This window comes from Bombus bifarius, unplaced genomic scaffold (genome assembly GCF_011952205.1).
Source record: "Bombus bifarius isolate JDL3187 unplaced genomic scaffold, Bbif_JDL3187 scf7180000009125, whole genome shotgun sequence".
In the NCBI taxonomy this organism is placed as follows: Eukaryota; Metazoa; Arthropoda; class Insecta; order Hymenoptera; family Apidae; genus Bombus; species Bombus bifarius.
In genome coordinates, this window is record NW_022884914.1 from 1,327,548 (window position 1) to 1,350,783 (window position 23,236).

General features: G+C 45.0%; 1 protein-coding gene across 3 annotated transcripts in view; it reads right to left on the minus strand.

Annotated features, from left to right (window-relative positions):
- LOC117213572 (protein groucho-like) overlaps positions 1-23,236 on the minus strand; it is a 173,284-nt gene that overhangs the window by 143,772 nt on the left and 6,276 nt on the right. The window contains exon 1 of one of the 3 annotated variants that reach the window (XM_033459027.1): positions 11,762-12,707. The exons of 1 other annotated variant lie outside the window; for it this stretch is intronic. In XM_033459027.1, the coding sequence (XP_033314918.1) occupies positions 11,762-11,824 (63 nt within the window). In that variant the 5' untranslated portion in view covers positions 11,825-12,707. Of the gene's footprint in view, positions 1-11,761; positions 12,708-23,236 lie in introns of those variants that run through there. One more of the 3 variants, XM_033459026.1, reaches the window with a different exon arrangement.

Sequence of the window (23,236 nt, forward strand, 5' to 3'; positions counted from 1 at the left end):
ACAACGTTTCATAAACTTCGACAGCAAGAAAAAACTCGGCAATAGACCGCAGGACGATGTGACTAATGAGACGTTAAGCTCATGCACAACTTGCAAGACGCGCACGACATTTCGATGGTCACACGATTGGACAGACACACACATTCCCACCTCACAAAAAACGTTGACGAAAACACACTCCCTAGACTGACCCCTAGGATATAAACACCAAGCGCTTCGAGAATAAGAGACTTACAAATCACAACCATACTAAGATTTCATTAATACCGGAACACCAATTCGGATTCAGAAACAAACAGTCCACTATAAAGCAAATGCACAGGCTAGACATAGAGAAAGTATTGGACACAATAAACCAGGCAAACCTACTACAAACAATCAGGAAACAATTCCAGGAGCAAACATACCAATTAATAAAATCCTACTTAAGCAGCAAAACCTTCGTAATAAAAATCAAGGACGCATACTCCGAAGTCAAAGACATCAAGGCAGGGGTTCCGCAAGGAAGCGTCTTAGGACCAATACTGTACACACTATACACGGCTAACATACCAACAACTATCAATAGCAAAATACTGACATTCACGGACGACACAGTGGTACTAGTCAGGCACACTAACCCTGTAACGGCAGTCACATTACTACAAGAACATATCACAAAAATAGAAAAGTGGCTTCAAGTTAAACAAATTAAAGCAAATCCCGATAAATGCAACCATATTACATTCACACTGAGAAGACAGAAACTACCAAGCATTATACTAAACGGCACACACATAATACAAACAAGGCATGTCAAATACCTAGGACTCCACTTAGATACACGATTCACATGGAAACAGCATACTAAAGCAATAATAGACAAATACAGATAGCAAGGAGACAAATGTACTGGCTAACAAGCCGAAAATCCAAACTAAGTATAGAAAATAAATTAAAAATATACAAAACGATCATAAAACCAATCTGGGCATACGGAATACCGCTATGGGGAACAGCAGCAATGAGCCATATAAGCAAAATGGAGACAATGCAAGTTAAAATTCTTAGAACAATAGTAAACGTCCCATGGTACGTTAGAAACGATGACATTCGGAAAGACCTGGGAATACCAACGGTCAAGGAGGAGATTAGCAGATGTGCAAAAAAGTACAGAGAAAGAATAGCAACGCACTCGAACCGGCTGGCAGCGGAAATGATCAACACATCAATCATAGAAAGAAGACTAAAGAGGAAACACCCAACAGATCTCATAAAGGATATAACCTAATGAACACGAAGATGGTATCCCGATGGTACCCACATGATAATCAAACAGCCAAACAATTCTACCAAATGTCCAAATCGGACAAATTGTGAATGTGAAATTTGAAATAAAAAAAATAAAAAAAAAGAAAACACGATTGGACAGACACACACATTCTCACCTCACAAAAAAACGTTGCCGAAAACACACTCCCTAGACTGACCCCTAGGACATGTTCTTTTTATTTATTAAAATTTACAATCAATTCTCGCATTGAGAATTTTCAGTAATTACCCCTAGGATATAAACACCAAGTGCTTCGAAAATAAGAGACTTACAAATCACGACCATACTAAGATTTCAAAATTACCATCATACTAATTTTAAATAAAAATTTAACAAAATCGCAATCATACTAGAATTCTTTAATCAACCTTCCACTTTGTGCATTAATATGATCCAAGGTTCGCTACTCACCGGACAGTTATAATTTAATTGATTGCTAAATAGTGGAGAGTACCAATCTGAAGATGTATATAGAAGTTACCAGATACTTACTATAATGTGTGTTTACTAAAATATTAATAAGCAACGTGAATGGTCGTCTTAAACGTATAATTAATACTAACGGGAAGTGCCACTAAATATTCCAAGGTTTATTAATATTCACTTGATAAATTGAAAAATGCAGAAAAGTAATAATATTACGAACCCTGTTTTATAAATTTACTTCAGAACTTATGGAAGCAAGATATCAGTTTCTTGAGAACCGAATCTTAATTGTGTACTCGTACAATGAAATTTAGATGTAAATGAGAAACGAAGAGAAGCTCAAACATCGTGTAATTTCCGTATATAAATATTCGTATTTGTTTCAAACTTTTCCGATATGAACATGGTAGTCTTATTATCTTGTACATCATACATTACCCCTTCTATAACGCGTATAATATATTCAGAAAAGATGTTTACAAGTATTCAAATACACATTTCCATGAATTACCATATGTTTTTCTATTCGTGACAAACTGCGAGTTTTTCCAGCTCGAGTTTTCCTCGTCAATTTTCTACAATCACAAATGGTAAGATGATTGGTCGAAGACAATGGAACTGGCGACGTTTGGTCGCGACCTCTTTTTATATATACTTTGTTCCTTTTGACATTGCCGGTGAAACCAACACTCAAGAGATCGTAAAATAGCTGTTAGACTATTTGTTCCATTGCCTTGAAATAACGACTGTTTCGAAAATTTAATCCGGTATCGTTTAGCGGCGAACATTACAACTTACATAAGCAGACTCCTTGAAGTTAAAAGGCGTTATATTTCTTTCAGGTGACTCCTCCCGCTGTGGGAAATTCTCGATATACAATATTTATTTTACTTATAAGGGGGCGCCAGAACAAGCAAACTGGCAGAGATTCAAGGGGATAAGGACTCGAGATCTCGGTCAAGCACGACAAAGACATTTCTAACCCTGCACTTTAATTGCTGTGCCAATTGCACCTTAATGAATTATTGATCAAATAAACGATAAATGTACAAATGTACCAACGATAAAAATACATAATAAATCTTATCAAGCAGCGTTATAGCGTTATAATGAGAATCATGAGAATGTAGTTACCGAAAAAAATTGTTCGTAACATGATTCAACGTCAATAAGGTATCCGCAAAGAAAACATTCCCAAAAACCACAAAAACATCCAGCTACATTGCAAGCTATATACGAGCTACACTCAGCCACGAGAATACCTATAGGATTGTTTTTATGATCTCGTTCGTGTGCATATCTGGATAGACTCGTAACAGAAGTAACAGAACAAAAATACGAATGTTGTCCAGCGAGTTTCAGGCCAGCCAGTGTCACTGTCCTGCGCCTAAAAGAAACTGATTAGTATCCGTGTGCGCTAGTCGAACGCAAATATTTGGACGTTTCTCTTTTTCTTCGTTCCACGGCCGTCTGTAGACGGTATCCATGACGACGTGGCCTAAGAGATACGTCAGAGTGAACGTCGACCGGGAACAGAAGGAGATGGAGAAGGAGCGTGCACCAGGCCCGACGAACGTCCGACAAATATTTGCATAGCGTGGTGGGTTTGCGGAAAACCAGTGTGCCGCCGACCGGATAGACGTATTCGGAAAGAATATCCCTGTGTAGACGCGTATATACACGGTGATCCAGAAAGAATGGCTCGAGTAATTTTGAGGTACACAGTAATTGTAAAATCGAGAGAAAGAATTATAGCCGCGTCAACGAGAGATTAAAAATTAATTAATCAAAATATCCCAAATCATTTTTACAAATGAGTTTTACTTTTACTGCGTTCGACGTTGCTTTGAGTTGACACGATTGTCTCAGCTAGGTTATGTATACGGTATCGCTTTTATGTAGAACACGTACTAAAAGATCAGAAAATTATGGGAAATATTTCGTAATAATTTAAGTCAAACACATACGTAGAGTTTTAGAGACAGACAATTATTTGTCTATGAAAATTATTTGCCAGCATACGTATAGCATTTTTAAGTAATGAAAATCGAATTCGCAATGAAAAATGAATTTAAACATAAGGACGTAAAACAATTTTATAGAGTTATGAAAGAAGCTTTAAATAAATACCTATGCTATTTTACTTTACTTTATCTCTTTCAAAGTTAATTTTTTAATTTCTATGCTAATTCAACATTTTCACTTCAGGCACCGTATACATCTAAATTGCTCCGCTCTTTTTTCCAGATCACCCTATGTATGTATATAAGTGAACGAGCAGTGGTTGAAAATTCACGAGAGTGTCGTTCGAGGATATCGCTAGAAAAACGTTCAGACAGTTTTCGTGGCTGGACGCTATTCGTGGTCTTGAAACGCGGTGCAAGGAAGAAAATCCCTAGAGTATTTCGTTTTAGATTCTTCGCAGAATCATCGACCATAAAAAGATTTTCACTTGTAGAGAGTTATAGGTGTTATGGGCAAAATCCTGTCAGTGCCACATTTTAACTACCAGCACAAGCTGTTTTCTCTTTGCTTCTATGTTATGAGTTTAGTCTATGGATAGAGTTGGCCATATTAGTTTAGAAATATTAGTTTAGAGTATGTTGAATGGTTTAGAGAGAGGAGGTTAATTTTAGAGTACACAATTGGTGTCGAAATAAGATCCTTCTTTTTTTAAGTATACTTTAATGCGTTATGAGTGCAATTTCGGGCAATTAGAGAAAATATTACGATTAATTAAAAAGTTTCTGTGACTCGAAAACTACGAGTATAATAGCTATAAATAGACTGACCTAATGCCACGCTAATCTTGGGATAATGAAACATAGTAATACAGCGATAAATGTGAATAAAGTAATATTTATACGATACAAATACACGGATGGATAAAAAGTGAAAGATACTTGAATAATTTAATATTGCAAAATTTATCTCGAGAAAATGTCCACTCGATCAATCAGAAGAAATACACAACCTAAGTACAGCTGAATCTTTTCGATCAATAAAAATTGCATTCACGATATCGATAATTCCTAAAATGATCAATCTGTTTTCAAATCTTTAAGAAGAACTGTAAAACGTTATCGATAAATTAACCACCGCTTCCGTTTCGAATAACGACTGGCAAATCTAATATGTCGTGTGATAGAAGTCAAAATCACCATTCTGTACTAAAAAAAAGTAGTAAATTTATCGCCATTGTTCGGAGTAGCAGTATCTCATAAATGGTTCGCTTTAAACTTGTATTATTCAGCACTTTGAATTCGGTCTGAGGCGTGTCATGAAACCATAATAGTGATTTTAAAATCCTCGTGATTATTAATCAGAAAAATTCCATTTAGTTCCTCTAATAAATTTGCCAATAGTTGTATAACATTTTACATTCTCATCCATTTATTTCAGATATATTACCTATCAAAATAGATGAAAATATCAGGAATATAAAAATCGGAATATCTAAATAAAACCATAAGAATTTCAACCTGGAATCTTTCTCGTTCAAATATACAATTTTATTAAAAATATTGGAGATATCTGGTGTAACAAACAGTTGTATAATATAATACAGATCAATATCAATATTTGACTATTTTTCAAAACCTGAAAACACCTGCACGATCAATTTTCCCTATGGAATGTAAACAATATATTTGCCCGTGAAGCATAGAATTCAACAAATATCGCAATACGATCACTTATATCTCTATTTAATTTGACCAATTTCCTGTCTGATCTTGCAGTCCAATAAATACTACAGAAAAAGTAAAGCCTACAATCGAGCCTGGTGAATGAGTCACCAAAGCCAATCACCTATTCGTACTCCTTTAGAACCACGTTCCCGAATCGTCCACGAAGGCCGTGGCATTTTTCGTGGCATCGATGCCGGTGCAGGATAATAACCCCCCGCGGTGAGAAATTACAGAGTCCCAAAGCGCCAGGATTAAAGGACGAAAAAGTGTACGGGAGAGCGGCGCGCGATCGTGGATATGCGATCGATATTACAGATCTGTGCGTGCCGCCAGCAGCGATAAGTAATACTATATAGCCGATTGTATGGACTTGCGGAGAGAGAAAGAGAGGCCCGCGAGCAATTTTACACGGGGCAGAAAGGTGCGGGGGGGAGGGGTGTAGAGGCGAGGAGAGAAATGTCTGCAGTCACGGAAGAGGAGTCATGGAAACGCGAAACGCTCCGGTGTGCGGCAGCGTGATGTAGCAGAGCCAGGGAGCAGCGTACGCAGGCTCAAAGAAGGGGGAACACGACAAACTGCCAAGCCTAATGCCAATTAGTGCCATTCTCCTGTACGAGCAAGTCCGAGGGGACTTGAAGAGGCTTCCTCGGACTTTCTTTTTCCCCCTATCCACCTTCCAGCGAGGTTTACAAAGCGGTTAGGCGTATTTATCGCGCTGTATACATGCAGAACGTGTACACACGTGAACGTTCGCGTGGTGACTATATGTATATTCATGCGCATGTGTATAGCTGCGCCACGGTATCCGTCGCTCCTTGCCAAGTGCCTGCACGCATTATTCGTGGCGAACGTGCACGAAATACTTATGCACTCGCACATTCTCGAAATACACATATACACGCGGCCTTCGTCAGTGATATATACGTGAGTCTTTGGATATAGGTGCACGCATACATTCGAGCGTAGGCAAGTATGCGCACGTTTTTTCCCTTTTTTCCTCGAGGATAGTTCGATTTATAAAGCCGTGACTAACGAGCCGTGAAAATCGCGAGCGGTCCTCCGTATCGAATGCGCGATGTTCCCCTCCTTCCGGACATGTTCCCATCGCTCTCAACGTTCTTTTTTGCCAACCACGGGGGAAGAAGTTATTAGTGACGCGAATCCGGTTAATTGTACGTGTAATCTATCACAAGACCGATTATCGCAGCCATAGATGTTATGAATAATTAAGGCTGAGGTGAAAAGACGTTGCGTGCAACGATGATAAAGCGTTGATGGGTGTAAACACGATTCGAGGAATCGTTAGCCATTACCGGAGGAACGATGGAGAAATTCGTAGTCTCGATCGAAACGCTTGCTTAACGAGTGTTCGAACTGTGCTATTTGAAAGGAATCGCCACTTTGCCAGCCACTTCATCGCGAGGTTAATACTAGAAGCGATTCAGCTTCAGAGACGGAAGATTAAGCGGTGAGGAAACGATCGAGGAATATATACTGGCACGAGATTGCCCGGACCACGTACGAAACGGTAGAACTCTCCTTTCGAAGGAGTTAAAAGGAGAAGTGAAAGATGGTGGAGGCAATTCGAGAGTTATTTAAACGAGCACCGAACAGAGAAGGGGGGTCCTGGTGGAAGCGGAGTTCCATTCCACTTGAAAACGCATGCAGACGTAAACACAATCGCTCCGGCACAATGGATTATGTTCCGAACACTCGAGGAACCCTTGTAGCTCGGTTGAAACGCGCAGTGTCTGAGAAAGCTCGACGAGGATAGAACGAACCCCCAGCTTTACCAGTTCACCAGGGCTATCTATAGAGGGCACGGCCGAAAGATAAATAATTGCCTGAAAAGCGTTGCCGGAAGACAAACAGACGGGGCACGAATGTCTCGCCGAAACGCGAAAGAAAAGATCCAACCCTTCTCGTGCGTGTAAGCCATCACTACTGTCATAATGCAAACAAATTTACTCGATGGGCAATATTTATTGACCACGAGATACGGCGGACGTTTATATATTTCCATCTGCCCGCAACGGTATGAGCATTTTGAAATCGCGAGCACTTCGGTCTGCCAGCAAAGCCGGAAGTGTATACTCTTCACGGTACGTTGTTATCATCGATTCGATTCGGTTGAAGATTTTCATCGCATGTTTCGCAAACTATCGAACGACGGCAAGAAATTTCTATCCCTCGTTACCTTCGCAATTTATAAGACATTTTTCATGAGTTCGTAAATTATAAAACATCGATGTGAGCGGAGGATTCGAATGGTTGTGAGACGGACGAGCGCACGAAAGCGATTGTAAAGCAATAAAGAAGAAACGAGCTTTTGCTGTGGGATTTCTCGAGTAGGATGTTCCTTGTTGAAACAGAAGACGGAACTGGAGGGGTGGCAAAGTAACCACGAGGGTCCATAGGTAAAGCACTCCACACAGCTCTTCTCTTCTCCTTTGCACTCCCAGTGGACCAATTTACGGCACCCTGAGGACTCGGGTATTACGCTTCACGCTCGGGGGTTCGTTTCTGGCCATTGTTGCGCCAGTCAGGGGGATTATTTCGGCAGAGACGAGGGATGCTTTCCCAGTTGCAGTTGTTCGTCTCTTTCGCTCGGCTACCCTCGGATTATACGCCTCCCGCCAAGCACCTGCAACCAAGCTAAGCTAAACTGTCTCGTCCGATCTACCTTTTTTTTTCGGAAGTGAGGAAGTAAAGATATAAAAAGAAGAACGAGAGAAGATCCACGGCTATCTTCGCTGATTAATTCGCCTCCGATATCGGAAAGAAAACCATTTAACGTAATAAGCTACTTCAGCCAGAGTTCAGATCTCTGTATTCCCTCTGCCCCCGGGTACGGTCGACTATCGAGAGACCCATTAAAAACTCTTACAAATAGCAATTATAAACGGGAAGCCGGCGATAAAGGGCGTTCGTCCATTTAATTATCTCAGCCTTATTGAAGAGAAAACTAGGCGAGCGTGCACGAGCAAATCAAATCGTTTTATCGGTATCCGTTCCATGAACCTTAACAGTACGATTCCCGTATCGAGGAAGAATCGTCTTTTTACGTTCTCTGAAAGTTCTTATCGGAAACGAGCCGTCTGCGTTATTCTTCTTCCACTTCTTCCTCTTCCCTTCTTCTTTTCTTTTTTCACCCTTTGTTTTACTGCACTTCGATACGCTCTCCCCTCTGCCCGATACAACGTTCCCTTTTTATCGACAAGATTTTTACGGTCGTACTAGCGCGGTCTCGTGTAGAATAACACGAGAGCGGGCAGCGTAAGTGAATCTCGGGGCGCCAGTTCAGAGAGTAATGGAACAGACAATATGTCGCGTCACATAGGCGAGAGCCGGAGGGGAAAGAAATACGCGCCCCAGGTGCCGAATAAACGTTATAGGAGAATACAATTTGGCTATACTCCATCGAACCCAGTCAGACACGCTGCTCTTTCGTCGATACAGTAGGTCGCGCGAAACGATTTTTTCCGGTCGTCGCGTTCGTTCAACGTGGGTAATTGTATCAACGAGCAAACGCACAGAGGTATATCGAGTCAACGATAGGATCGAACCACTCTGTGTGTATGCGTGAAAAATGACTGATGAAGTAAAACGAGAAGAAAAAAAGAGGAAATAAACAAATACACGGTGAAAGGAGATATGAACGTAAAGCAATAACGCGGCAGCGATGGAACGAGGCAGAAATTAAAACAATCGCTTCCTCCCCTGCTATTCCTCTCTTTCCCCACCGGTGAACAAGAAGCAGCAGCGTGTAATTACCGCGAACGGGAGCACGAGATCGCGATTCCACTCGGTCAGGAAACATATAATGGGAGTATAATGCGTGAAATTTACCGGGCGCATCAGCATAATGGACGACGTGACGCTCAAGATATCACTGTGATTCCATATTTCCGTGCCGACAGCGCAACTCGATTCGCCTCGGCTCGCATGTCCCGGCACGGCGTGCCTCCAACAACGCATTACCATGTGCAGCGTGGCGTCGAACGGCTTCGAAGCTTAAAATCGCCCCGATTATCGTTCCACGCTGCTTACAAAACGTTCCCCTCCCCTGCCATTTACCAAGTCAAATGTCTTTGTTTGGTCCGTGAAATTAGATCGCATTGTTTGCACGTATTTTATTAGATCGATGTTATATCATAGACAGCGAAAAAACGAGACACAAAATCAAAACAAATAATAAAAGAAATGAAAAAAAAAAAAAATAGATAGACGTATCATATATTCGATTTCATCGAGTTTACAAAAGTGTTTTCATCTATACGCGCACCGAACCGCGTTTACACAAGCGTCGAGGCAAACGGGCCGATTAAACGCATCAATATTTACCGAATCAGGGCCCGTCGCGAGTGCATATCACGGTTTACAGAAGGTTATGTTCGTCTAATACCGTGTATGCACTACTATTTCGTCACCGACGTACGCCTACCCCTTATCCCGTACCGTACGTAAAAAAGCAAAGCAACTATATCTTTCATCCTTATTCCTCGCCAACGTGTGTCCCTCTTCGCTTCTTCGGGGCACTCGACACAGAGCCACCTTTTTTCCACAACATTGTCACCGCCTTTCGAGGGACAGCCTCGACTCTTTTGCCAGTACTGTTTTTTTCCTCCCTCCGGTCTTCTTTTTTTCTTTGTTCGTCCCCGTTTCATTCTCCGTCCTTCTCTATTCGACGCGTTTCTCGCCCCCCCCCCCCCCGCTGCTCACCACGTGCTACAATATCGCCGGGCCGCATCCGGTGTAACGCCTGTTATTAGGGATGGGCCAGATGAAGCTTTCATTATTCTATCCGAGGGGTCCCTTTCCATCCGACAACACACCGTTATAATACAAAGTAATGGCTGATTTTTTTGCTTTCGCCTCTAATTATTATGATTATCGGTACCGGGGCAAATATAATGGCAACGGTGAATGATGTAATTTTTTCCTGGCAAACGTACAATGTTACGTTCCCGCGTCACCCTAAACGTGAAAATATTGCGTCCACTAGCGTTAATGCGCACGGTCGCACGTTTAATCGCATACAACGACATTTCCGCGCTTCTATCGTCGCGCTGGAATAAATGCAATAAACATATCACACGCCGCTACATTCAACGCGCTTACATAAAGTCACGCTATTCCGTTTTTCATTCCCCGACCGTTTATAATATCCTGTTCATCGACCGGCAAGAATTTCACCGACTAAACTTGCCGTGAAACTATGCTTCCACGGTCTATACGTACATACGCGAGCACAATCTCGTCCGATCTTGTACATCGTTATGGTTATGTACTACGACCAAGACGGTTTAATCGTGGCAGCTATTATAAGCCGAACACGAAATCCATAGAGAGGGGACACGCGAAGAAAAAGGAGTTTCGCATAACTGATTCATGGATCTCCGATTCACGGATCAATAGGCTCTCCCCCCTTGCGACGCGATGCGGCGAGACGAAATGGCTTTTACACGGTTCACGGCTAACATCGAAATCGTGACGGGATTTCTGGCCGCGCGCGCAAACACGCTCTCGCCGCGGTCCGATATCTCGAAATCTCGAAACGAGGAGGCAGAGTTACACGTATGTACGCGCGCGATACAGTATATACACTCCCCAAAGGCACGTGTATCCGACACGTACATAACCTATATGGGTAACGTACGCGCGAACCATGATAAATGTGTGCACCGCGACGCACGTGACCGTATCAGTGGCAGCGAACTGAGACGCGCGAAGAAACCGCGCACGGATCGGTATTATTATCGCGTGTTCGACCAACGCGGATCAGCCGCCGTTTCTATTTCGATCGAGAGAATGTTTTGACGTGACCACGCCGCTCCCTAGTACACGAGTGTAACAACGACCGCGATCCCGTTCCATAATCGGCTGGCATGCGTTCGCAAAAATTTCAACGCGAGAGAATTCGTAATCCGATCGACGACCGATTGTCGAAAGGCGTTACACTGGTTTCTACGCCACTGAACGTGATCAGAATCGCGCGCAGTACGCGCAGCACAGTACACGTGAAACTCGAACCAAGTGGCTAAGCTGTGCGCGGGTTCCCCTTACGAGGTACAAATCGTTTAAACTGCGTAACAAAGGCGTAACGCGACGAGAATTAAGTCTTCGAAAGGTTTCTCTGAATTTTGGTACATAAGAAAATAAACTATGATAGTTTAATCCGTTATTCCGTTAACAGAATTTTGTTTGTCGTGTAAAACGGTAACAAAAGGCGATGGAAATATGTGCGTACAAATTATTTCAGGGATGTACATAGTTAAATAAACATAAGAAAATGAAGCACGTGTAAAATCGATGAAAAAATTGGTTTACTCACCGGATGCCTAGCAGCAGCGGCGGCAGCCACAGCAGCAGCGTTGATTCCAGCACTGGGATACATGTTTTTTCTATGGTTCCAAATTAGTACAAAATACAAACACCTTTATATGTGTTTTTAAAACACGTATGCGGTATGCTTCATGTCACGCAACACATTAACGACAATAAATAACAACAACAACGATAAACAAAAACACTTCGATTCAAATCGCCCGCGTGGGCTACGAGAACGAGCGAACTTTGTCACGGCTCTGTCCGCGGTTCTGTCGACGCGATTCGATCAAGAAGGTCCCCGCCTCGGATGCACAAAGATGATCCATCGGTGTGTTTGCCATCCGCAACTACCGCATTCTCATCGATAACATGTAACTTCACCTTTCCGAACGACACCTACTCTACTGTCACCACTTATTTCGACCCGCCTTCTACGTTCATCGAGGTTAAACGTGACGCCGACGCCACGAAGAATCCCGTTGGGCACGGAGAGCGTGGCGTGCCCTTTATCCGGTCGGTAAAACAGGGCGAGAACCGCGATAAGAATACGCCGAATAAAGCTTCCTTTTCTTTCGGATTAAACGAAAGAAGGAAAACTGCTTCTCCCTCCTCTGGTATTCACGGCTTCACTTCCTCAATATTGGAACACCATCACACAGAGACACTACACTTTGCTTGTTTACGACTGAAACAGTGGCCCGCCGCCAGACTTTGAGGTTAAGTTTACTAACACTAGCACGCACACGTCTATTCCGTTACTACGCAAGAGAACTCCTCTGGTACCGATACAACAGCGCGTGTGGGAATTAAAAAGCCGGGAAGCGCACCGATCGGACGAAACCGGCGGACGCAACGTGAAAGCGAAACACGAAATGTTAAACGCACAGACGGACAACAAGAACAAACCTCTCTGTACAACGGCCTCGGAGCGACTGATGGACGAGCAAGTGGTGGGGATGGTATCCCCTCCAAAGCAATCTTTCCCTTCCCCCACTCTGATAGGCCGTTACTCCACAGTTAAACCCGCCAAGCACCCCCTCGAATGTCTCTCCTCGTTCTCGACGCTCGTATTAACCGGCGCGATAGCTCCTTCACAATTAAGTCGCGTTACGTAAGGGTCTCGAAAAGGCGAGCACGAAAATCACGGCTCGTTAAAACATCGGTACGTCCTCCTCTCTCTCTCTCACTCTCTCTTTCGCTCTTTCCCACTCTCATTTCTCGCTCTTTCTTGCTTTTTGCTTTCTGGCACTCTCTATTTCATAGCACCTGTCGTTTCTATCGTATACTTAATCTGTTTTATCGACCAACGGCGAGGCACGAGGATATGTCTATCGTGATTTTGGCGCGCTGTTGACGCGATGAGTGACCCAGCCATAGCTTTAGGGCCGTTTTAGTTGACCGTAATTAATCGGGTTTCAAATGAACGGTTATATTCGCGTTAAGCATGGCGCAATCGAACAATATACATACATCGATTCTATTATGTACATGATCAACGTGATATGTTTGCTCTGTCCCTCTTCATCTCTCCTCTCTTTTCCTACCTCTTTGTTCTCTCGTTCTCTTTCGCCCTTGCTGTCTATGAATTATTTTAATGACAGCATTTTTTTCACATTATGTCGACGTTGTGAAATTTTATACCAGCGTCTACCATTTCTGTATTAGTGAAAGATGATTCAACGGTGCTCATTTATCAACGTTGATTACATTCGTTTTTTTCCATTCCTTCGATGCTATTATCGCTGATACTGCGGTTAACGAGTGTGTGCAAATAATATTTGTCGACTACACCATTCAGCTACCTTTGGAATCTAGACAATTCAGAGTATCAATCTCGCGAAACGCGATGCAATGACTAAGGGAACGCACGGTTCTCAGAATGCTTTTTTCGTATATATGTACTGCTTGCTGCTGTTGCTGCTGTTGCTCCATTATCTTTGCCGACCGGTGCTTCGCTTTAACAGATACAATTGAGAAAGATACATCGTTAGCCCGTGGGCGATATCGTATACGCGAATCGTGTATTCCGTTGGTGTACAGGTCCGGCGATTTTTGCAAGTTGAAGCACGAAGACTGGAAGCCTCGAAAGTTTTCGGTCCCGCAGATACGGTCGAATAAACGAGAGGACAGGGCGCGGAACACGGCGTGCCATGCATACGCGTAGGTATTAGTTGCTTCTCTCGGTTCACTCAGCGTGTGCAAACAAATCGAAAGTTTTTCGCAAAATGGCCGTCACCGGGCTGACACGGATGTCCGCATAAAACCTCTCTCTCTCTCTCTCTCCCTCCCTCTCTCTCTCTCTCTTACTCTCTCTCTCTCTCTCCCGCCCTTCTCTCCTTTCCTATGCTCTCTCAACTGGCCGCCGACTGGCTGCCTCTCTCACCACTCGTGATTTCCCTCACTTCCCACACCACCACAAATATGGCGCCTCCACCCGTTTTCCCAACCCCTACAACGTTCCTCTATAAAGTGAGAGTAACGTAGAAAGAGGGAAAGAGAGAGTCAGGGTAAGAGCGAGATCGCGAGCTATGGATGGAATATATATACGCGCATCCAACGCGATTGTGTTCGAGTATCCGTGTGTAGCGAGTACGATCCTATGCGTGTGGCAAGGGGGTGCCCCTATGTGAATATCGCGCAGCACACAGTCCCAAGCAGTTTCCTACTTGATTGCCGCTATCGTCCGCTCGCTTCGTAAAGGAACTGCTCCGCGCGGACTGTCTGTGCCGCCTCGACCAACCAGAATGCTTCTAAACGTGACTTCGCCAATCGCCAGCCATCCAGCCCCACTGTGTCATCCGACAGCCGCAAAGAGTCGAATGAAAGCGCGACCTCGGCCAATGAGAACGAAACTTTTTGAGTTGACGCTCGTACGTCGGATCCGCGCGGATTGTTGTTCGAGCCCCACGGATGTTCCTATACGGAATGAAGGTGCTACGCGAAGCCGCAGCGAAACATGAAAAATAGGGGGCTACATGAGGAAAAACACGGAGCGGGTAGGAAGGAGGAGGGCTCTGTGGGATGGATCCTACGAACCGAGACACCAAAGGCTGGCGCAGTCGTGGTTGTGTGGGGCAGCCAAGAAGGAGGGATGTCGAGGATAGAGGCCGAGGATGAGAATGGAAAAGTAACATAACGAAACGTCGATCCCATTACCTGGAGCTCTCTCGCCCTGCCGCCACCGTGCACCGAGCCCTGCTTTCGACCCTTAATCCAAAGGAGGATTAGAAAACCCCATTGTCATGCTTCGCGGAACGCGGGATGGGATATATACATACATATGTACAGAATAGCACTCCGCACAATTTCTCCCCTCTCTACCTTTCTCGCTCTCTCTTCTATTACTCCATCTCCTTTTGCTTCGCACACAACGGAGGCGGTGGTGCAGGACCCTCCTAATGAAATAAATACGTGACGTGCCGTGCTAGTGACGATACGATGGTAGTTCTGTTTATCGCCAGCTATGAACTTTTTGTGCGATGCACAGAAACGCTGAACCCCTCCCCATGCTTCGGCTACACTCGTTTTACCGTTTTCCTTCCTTCTTCCGTCCCGTTCTAACTCGCTTCCCGTCTGGTTCGGTCGCTCTTTATCTTGTTCCACGGGGCGAAGAAGGAATATAAGGCAGTGCCGTGGAGTGTTGGCGAAGCTGTCGGTCGCGCTTGGTCGGCTGCGGTTTATGCGGAGCCGCCTTGCCTGCCGCCTGCCGCAGCCGGTTTGCGTGTTCGCCCGTGTTCGCTCGGTGGATACGTGTCCTCGGTGCGGCTCGGTGCTCACCGAACGACCATGGACGCGCTCAGCTACGCTACGGAGAGTAAAGAGGAGAGATCGAGGGAGAAAGGGTGAAGAAACGAGAGAGACGAAGCCAACTAGAGGGAATGAGACGAGCATACGCGGCGAAATGCGAGGGTGAGGGAGACGCCGGCAGGCGGCAGAACCAGTCGCTGCGGTCGTCGCGGCTAACCACGCCGGTGCTCTCAACCCACGGCGACCTCGCCAACCGCACCAAGAATACTGCCTCTTCCACGATGCTACCAAGCTCTATTGCCAACTCCAAAGAAGCCAGTTTATTTCTTTGATCCGATAATTTCATGAAAATTCTATTTATTACGTCAAAGTTAAGAAAGAGATGTTTGTTATTTTTTCATCTAACATAGATGCGTTTATAGCAATAATTTCTGCTGTTATGTCGAAAGACTTCACTGACGATATATCCGTGAAACTGCACTGTCTAATGGACGTGGTAATTTGTGTACAGATAGGAAACAGGTGTGCTTATTCTTACGTGTCTGTATCGCGATCTATAACAACGAAGATCGTGGCCCACATGAAAGAAGTCATTCGCCACAATGTAAATATTACTTTGGTCGGTACTTCTATCTCAAGCGGTACGCGAGAATTTCCTGCTAGGAAAATCGCCGGGGAAAACGTCGAGGAGCTGGTTTAATTAATTATAATTGGCTGAGTGCATTGGGCAACCGCCTCTTCTCTGGACCAACGTCCACTTCATCCGCCGCAACGAGAGAGGGAAAGATCTAAGAGCTTGACTTCTGCTTGAATGAGAGTACGTACGTCTCGCCAAGTTGAAGAGGATTTGTGAGGATGATCGAGCGCTGCGGGCTTGCCATTAAATATATTTGAAAGAGGCACCGTTTCAAACGGATCTCCGAAATAATTGAACGTCGAATGACCGCTAATAACGTGCAATTTGTATATTGGGCAAGCATCGATCAATCGGCTGACCGACGAGACAAAAATATTAATCACATTTATTAATTACGGGAGAAATTGAAGGATCGAGAGCATCCGGCCCTACACACTTTTCATTTTATTTCTCTTCGCGTGTGTGTACACGGGCCTGTCGGTTCGTGTAAATGGAAATCAACGAGCGAAATCGATGTTATCGACCGAGTAACATAATGCAACGCACTCCGGTGTACAATCTTTATAACAAAAGATCCACATTCTTCGAACAGTTCCTTCATTCTCTCCCACGCGTTGTCCAAGTCGATCTATAATAACTATAGATCGAACGTTCAACCGAACCACGAAGAGTCTCCCCTTTTAAACCATCGATCGTTCAGGGGAAGTAACAATGGACCAATATTTGACCAGAAGGAAGGAAAACGTAAAAAAATCGGAAACGGCCGATTACCTCGTAATTGCGAGCAACGCCGTGTTAATTTTGCTAAACCACGTCCGATACAATTAGCGAGTGCATTTAAAAAGATCACGGGCGAAATTAAAAATATGGGAACGGCTGGTGCGTGGCGGCGAAACGTCCGTAGCAGGTAGCTCGAAAAACCGTGTACGAACAAAAGATAGAAAGTAGAAAAAAGGGAAGAGGGGGAAAAGAGCTGAAAAAAAAGGGAGAGGAAAAGAACGAACGAATAGGAGGAGGCTGATAAAGGACGATGCTCGATGGTCTTTTGGCAAAATATCGCGTTGCGGCTTTACCACGAAACGAATCTAGCAGGCACACTCACGGCTGACAAATGTCTTCCGCGGTTCTGGCAGCGGCGTACCGTTATCCAAATTACAAATAACACACCGCCGTCGACGTTTTATCCAACGCCCGGAGACAAATTGCTCCCGACTTGGGATGGGTTGGCTCGAAATTATCCCCACCAAGACCGACCATGGTGTAACCGCGCGTCGTGGACTTCGTTAATACCGGTAGTGGCTCGGCCCCTTGCTCGGCACACGGAATTAACACGGCGAAGTGTATTTATGGATCCGGCCCCAGCCAGGTAACCCGAGAAAGACCCTTGTGTGTGCCAGAGTCTTGCTTCTTCCCCCTATTCTCCCCTATTCTTTTCGTGCTTCCCTTCTCTGACCGAGAAGCTCAGCCAGTGGTCGTCGGTCGATTTCTTCTTTTTTCCACGAAGGAGGATTAATTAATGAGCCTGATCCAAAGCATTACCCGCTTTACAGACCCGGTCCGTGGCCTTCGAACCGACATGCACTGGCGTGGGAATGTCCCTGGCAATTTCAATTTCGTTAATTATCGCAAAACTCGCTTTTATTTGATATAACGATCCGGTTTCTGCCGGCAAAACACCGTATTTGGTATTGCCAATAACTTCGTCATTAAATCATTACCGTCGTTCTGTCTGCGTGTGTACACTTTTGCTCGTACACTCTTCTCCTCTTCCTTTCTTTTTTCTCCTTTTCCTCTTTTTTTTTCTCTCACGTGAGGCTACGATCGTAAGGTTGGAAAGCGCGACGTTTTATCTTTCGCCACCGTGAACTTCTTTCTCGCGTATCTCGCACGTATCCAGCAGCTTTTGTTCATAACCCAGGGCGACTTTTATTCCAAGCGTAGAGTGTATCTTATTTGTCTTTTCGTCATTCGCTTTGGTTGGCAAATAAATCCTTACGTGACACGTTTAAAAAAAGCTTTCTACCCAACGATTTCGAGACCAGTCTTCATCGTCACCGTGGTCGTCGTGGTCGTGGTCGTGGTCGTTTCTCTATGTTGCATTTTGCCGCGTCGAAGAGTTATTGTCACGGATACGGTAATCAAATAACCGTCACCCCTGCACTCCACGCCATTGGCCCATATCCGCGCCGCACGGGACGTGATACACGTGTAGTCACGGCGTGTAACGCGTGCTCGAATATAGTGTTCTCGGTGTGCAACAGTGCGTTCGCCAAGTTGTGCTCGCCGAGTTGCGCTCGCCGAGTGCCGTATAATGCACATTTGTAAAGTTACACGGGCTTAACATAGCGGCTAGGTATTTTTCAACTCGGGACCGGGACAGAGTTCCTTAATTGAAACCTTTTGTCGGGGAAATAAAGTGTATCCTTGTTCGCCATTGTAGATTAACAAAAAGAGCGGAAAACAAAAAGCGAGAAGAAGGAACGAAAGAGGGAAAAAAGAAGAAAGAAAAAGGGAAATATTCGTGAGAGAAGGTACGGGCATGTGGACGAAGGAAGAGTGGGTGTGCGGAGGGGGAGAGAAATTACGCCGCAATTTCAGTTCTAACAATACGGAGAAAGAGAAATTACGGTATAAATGGCGGAGTAAGACGTGGTGTTATTAAGAACGACACGTGGGGTAGGGGTTCATTATTCCAGCGGGAATGGCAGCGAAAATTTTGCACGGCTCACTTAGCTTATTACTCGTTATTATCCACCGTCGCGGAAAGGTACACACGAAATAAAAGCCTCCGTTACGATTCGCGGTGTATCGCCTTTGTAATTTTACGGTTTCGCCGTGTCTCGTTCTTGAGAGAGAAGAGCGCAGAAAAAACGAGAAAGAGAGAACACATTTTAAAACTAATTTCTGTCTATGCTAGCAAGTACGATTCCTTTGTAATAATATGTATAGGCACGACCAAAGGAGGAAAGAACTAGAAGAAGAAGAATAAGAAGAAGAAGGATAAAAGAAATAGAAAAAGAAAAATGGTGCGATCCGCGACGAGCGTAAAATCCACGGGCGTGTCCGGAAAATTCCTTTCCGAGCTGCTCCCCTTGCGGAAAACACTGTTTTCACACGTCGAACGGAAGTCAAGGTGCTCGGCCGGGAAAACGAATGGGCAGGTCATGGCGTTTATAAGCGCGCACTCGAGGAAAAAGGGAAACCGACGTCACGGGCTACGAGACTACGTACAACTTACGGCGAGGACAACGATCACAACGACGATCACGGGTGCCGACTTTGTGTGCGAAGAGGCACGGCCTCGGCAACGAAGGGAATTTCGTCATGGTCGTCACGGTTAGCGTGAGGAAACGGCTAACAGAATTACACTCGGGGGCCATGGAAGATTTTTAACGGTCGATTTACCGCGTAGCCAACTCCACTACTAGTACCCCTCCTATATACTCTTCACTTCTGTGTCCGCGCGGTCTGACACAGCAGTCAGAAGCAGCAACAGCAACATAGAGAAAACGGCGAGTCTCACCCTTCGGCCAGTTAGCGTCCTTAAACCACCCTTGCTGCTTGGCCCTGGTCCTATCTGGTATTCGCTGTTTCGTCACGCCAGGGGGTCAAAACTGGCCGCAGATGTCAGCTATAAACCTCCCGGTACGGGAACGACCCTGATGCTCAACGACTCTCCTCTCGCCCGCCTTCGCCCCGATGTCGTTTCGCCATTGTATCTCCTGCTGAATACACGCCCTTAAATAAATCCATCTACGGACCCATCTCGGTGAAACCACCCCTAACGCTGTTGCTGTTCCCGCTGCTGCCTTTGCCGCTCCTGTTGCCCAGATTAGGTTCCCGATCTTTGTTCCAAGGGGTTCTCTTCGTACCCTTCCCCTTTCTCACGTGTATACGCATATGTATACGTACGTACGTTCAGCGAGAAAGGAAGAAACGCATGATTATCTTCGTCAACGTGTAGCCTCGGAACAAAGATGACCTACAAAAAGACCGATGAGGAGATAAGGAAGAGTGCGAAACGGTATTGGCTGGATGTAACGATGCCAGGGGTAATAATGCGGATTGTGGGCGAGACACCAGCCAGATTTATGCATAACGGGACTTTGGTTAGGTACTGGTTATTTTAATCGCTATGAAGTCAGCTAATTGTGTAATGTACGGGGATCGTTCTGCTGTTCGCGAACTATGTAGATGTATACCTTGGCGAGTAGTGAATTTGTCAGGGAATAGTAAACACTATGTATTCTCTCAGGAGGCAATGCATTAAGTGGTTTAAGTTACGATTACAAATTACAGTGGATATATTTTCTGACAAATAGGTCGAAAATTTGTCAGATGATGATTATAACGGATACATATTTTGACGTAGATAATGTTGTTTTGACAAATATCCGCTTTCAAGATGTCCCTCGCGAAACGCTTGCTTGTAGCAAAGATTCTTGCATGCGAGCTGTTAACTTCTGTTCGTAAACAGTCTACGAGCAGTTTAGGGGGAACTGCACACGAATAATTCTAACCTGCGTAGACTCGTTACATTTTATCTCGTGCATTTTTTATCTTTTCTATTTTATTTCCTCTTTTCATCGGTTTCTTTTCGTTCGATAAATTAGATACCGTGTATACCTCAGGTTTACGATATTTGCCAGCGAAAACGAGGATCGCAGTAAAATCAATAACGCTTATCGCGAAATCGGTGCTCAAAGCTGCACAAGCGGTAGCGTCGAGATATTCGGAACGGTGTTCGTTAAGCGGACCAATGATGTCGTAAGGTTACTTTAATATTAGATCGAGGCTATTTCTCGCTTTGGCCCCAGCTCCTCCTTCTATATTCGCGTAATTAGGAGTGTAATTTCAGTTAATAAGGATACGTTCGTCTGTTAATCGTGAACTAATCCCAATAACCGTTCTCTACCATCGAGTTGCTAATTTTGACACACGGGATTTTCAATGAATTCCCTTGACGGTTTCATAAATAGAGCGAAACACGAATGTCATTCATAAATCGGGCTTACCAAGTGTACAAAAGTTTCTGCAATTATATGGTCGAACGCTTGATTGGTCCATGGATTCGTTCAGAGATCATGACGATTTAGAGCAGGTACCTGGCCTTTGGTTTAGGCAGTTGGTGGGCGATTATTAGACTCTTAACACCGGAGAATTGCAATATCGTAGAATGGAATTTTTACGGGGAATAAAAGGACCGCTAATTGCGAGCTTAGTAGGATAATTAAAATCATATCTAAATTATTTCGGTACTTCAATTTCAAATGGGCACGAGTCGCTTTATTACGAGTTACGAGTGCCGACATCAAGGAATTAATGATTCTGCAATCGTTTAAGATCGTTTAAAAAAATTATAAAAGCTATTAATAGAAGAAAAATCGTGGAGTTTCTTTCGGGAAAGACACACGTTTAGTCGGGAAATCGAATAAAATGGCAATTTTTGGTAATCATATTTATATCTTGAATCTTTGTAAAAAATGTTCGACGTATTGCTCGCTGTGTGCGGATAACCTTCAACCGTGCTTCCAAGACGAGTGAACATCGAACAAAGTGCATAACGCAACCTTCTAAAACTTACACGTGTCTTGAGTCTCGGGTTCATCCCGCGCCCCTGTTCGCAACGAGCCTAAACAACCTGGCGTTGAACGCCTGACGCAGCCACGGGGGACGAAGAATTTAATCGAGATAGCAGTCGATCTTTTTACAAGCGGCTCGATTACCAGAGCGATGGACGCGTATCGTCGACGAGAGCGCGAGAGATCGGCCGCCTGTAAAAACGAAAACGCCGACAACCGTCATATTTCAGCGGGTATCGAATCAACGTCGACGCGTCGTCAAACGCTTTATAGCACGTGCGTGCGTGCACGCGTGTACGTGGAACCATCGTACCTATGTACATACATACACGATACACACACGAGTGTTCGTACAACGCTCGGCACGCCGCCTCTCTTCGTCCCGAAGGCTGTTTCGATCGATCGATCTCGCGAGCGTAACAGCCGTGACACGCTTTGAGATTCCACGATCTTTTACGACGAGGCGCGGCGTATCGTTAACGATCGCTCGTCGACGTTTAATTAGCCGGGGCTCGCGATTACGAGCGCGCTGCATCGCGCAACAGGCCCCGCAGCGCAATTGCGACTGTAACGATCCATGCCCGAGGACCGTAAAAGGCCGGCCAAAGAGAATCGCTTCTTCTTCGTCGTCACAGGCAGCCGCGCGACTGGTTCTCGCGTTCCTTCCACCATGCAACGGATATCTTTTCCCTTCTCTTCCCTATCTGGTCTTGTTGCTCGTCGATAGTCTCGATCCAGGGATCGTACCGGCCAACCCTTTTGCTACGCGCTCGTACGCTCGCTCGTTGCCTCGCCGGATCGGCACGCACGAGGCGAATCAGCGAATTACGACGATTGAAATTCAATTCCGCGCGCGGCCGACCGGCTAATTAGACGCAGTCGCTGTACCCGCGACACGGCCACGACCATGCCGCTCTTCGTACACACATGGACCTGTTCTTGCTTACTTTCTCTTTCTTTTTCCGTCTCTCTCTCTCTCTCTCTCGCTCTCTCTGTCCTTCTCTCTCTCTCTCTCTCTCTACATCGCCACGTGTTGCACCTCGTGCAATTGCGCGTACAGACGTAAATGCTCTTGTCGCTTTGCTCGTTTCTACGCCGCCGCAACGCGCATCCCCGTGATAGGCGATATCCTCTTCCCCTCGTGTGGTAGTTCGTTTGTCTTCGTCTTGCCGCCTACGCGCCTTTCGCTTTATAAGGACCGAGTGCATTAAAGTGAATGAGCGGCGTGTAAAATCTCAGAAACGCGGAGGATCCTCGTTGGTGTTAGATAGCTGTTACATTTCAACCCTCGTAGTTCCCGATTGTTTTATGACTGTCTTAATAGCCCGACCCTCGGAACCACGCTTCGCTATTATCTCTACCTTCAGCGACTTGGTAGGCAACCATGTTGCGATTCGCAGCGGTTCGGTTGCGTGTTTTTGTGAGTCTCCTTGATTCCCTTATGCTGAACTCAAGTACACGTGTGAAATCGGTGAGTTCATCTAGATTTCTTGTCGTACATCGTAGATGAATT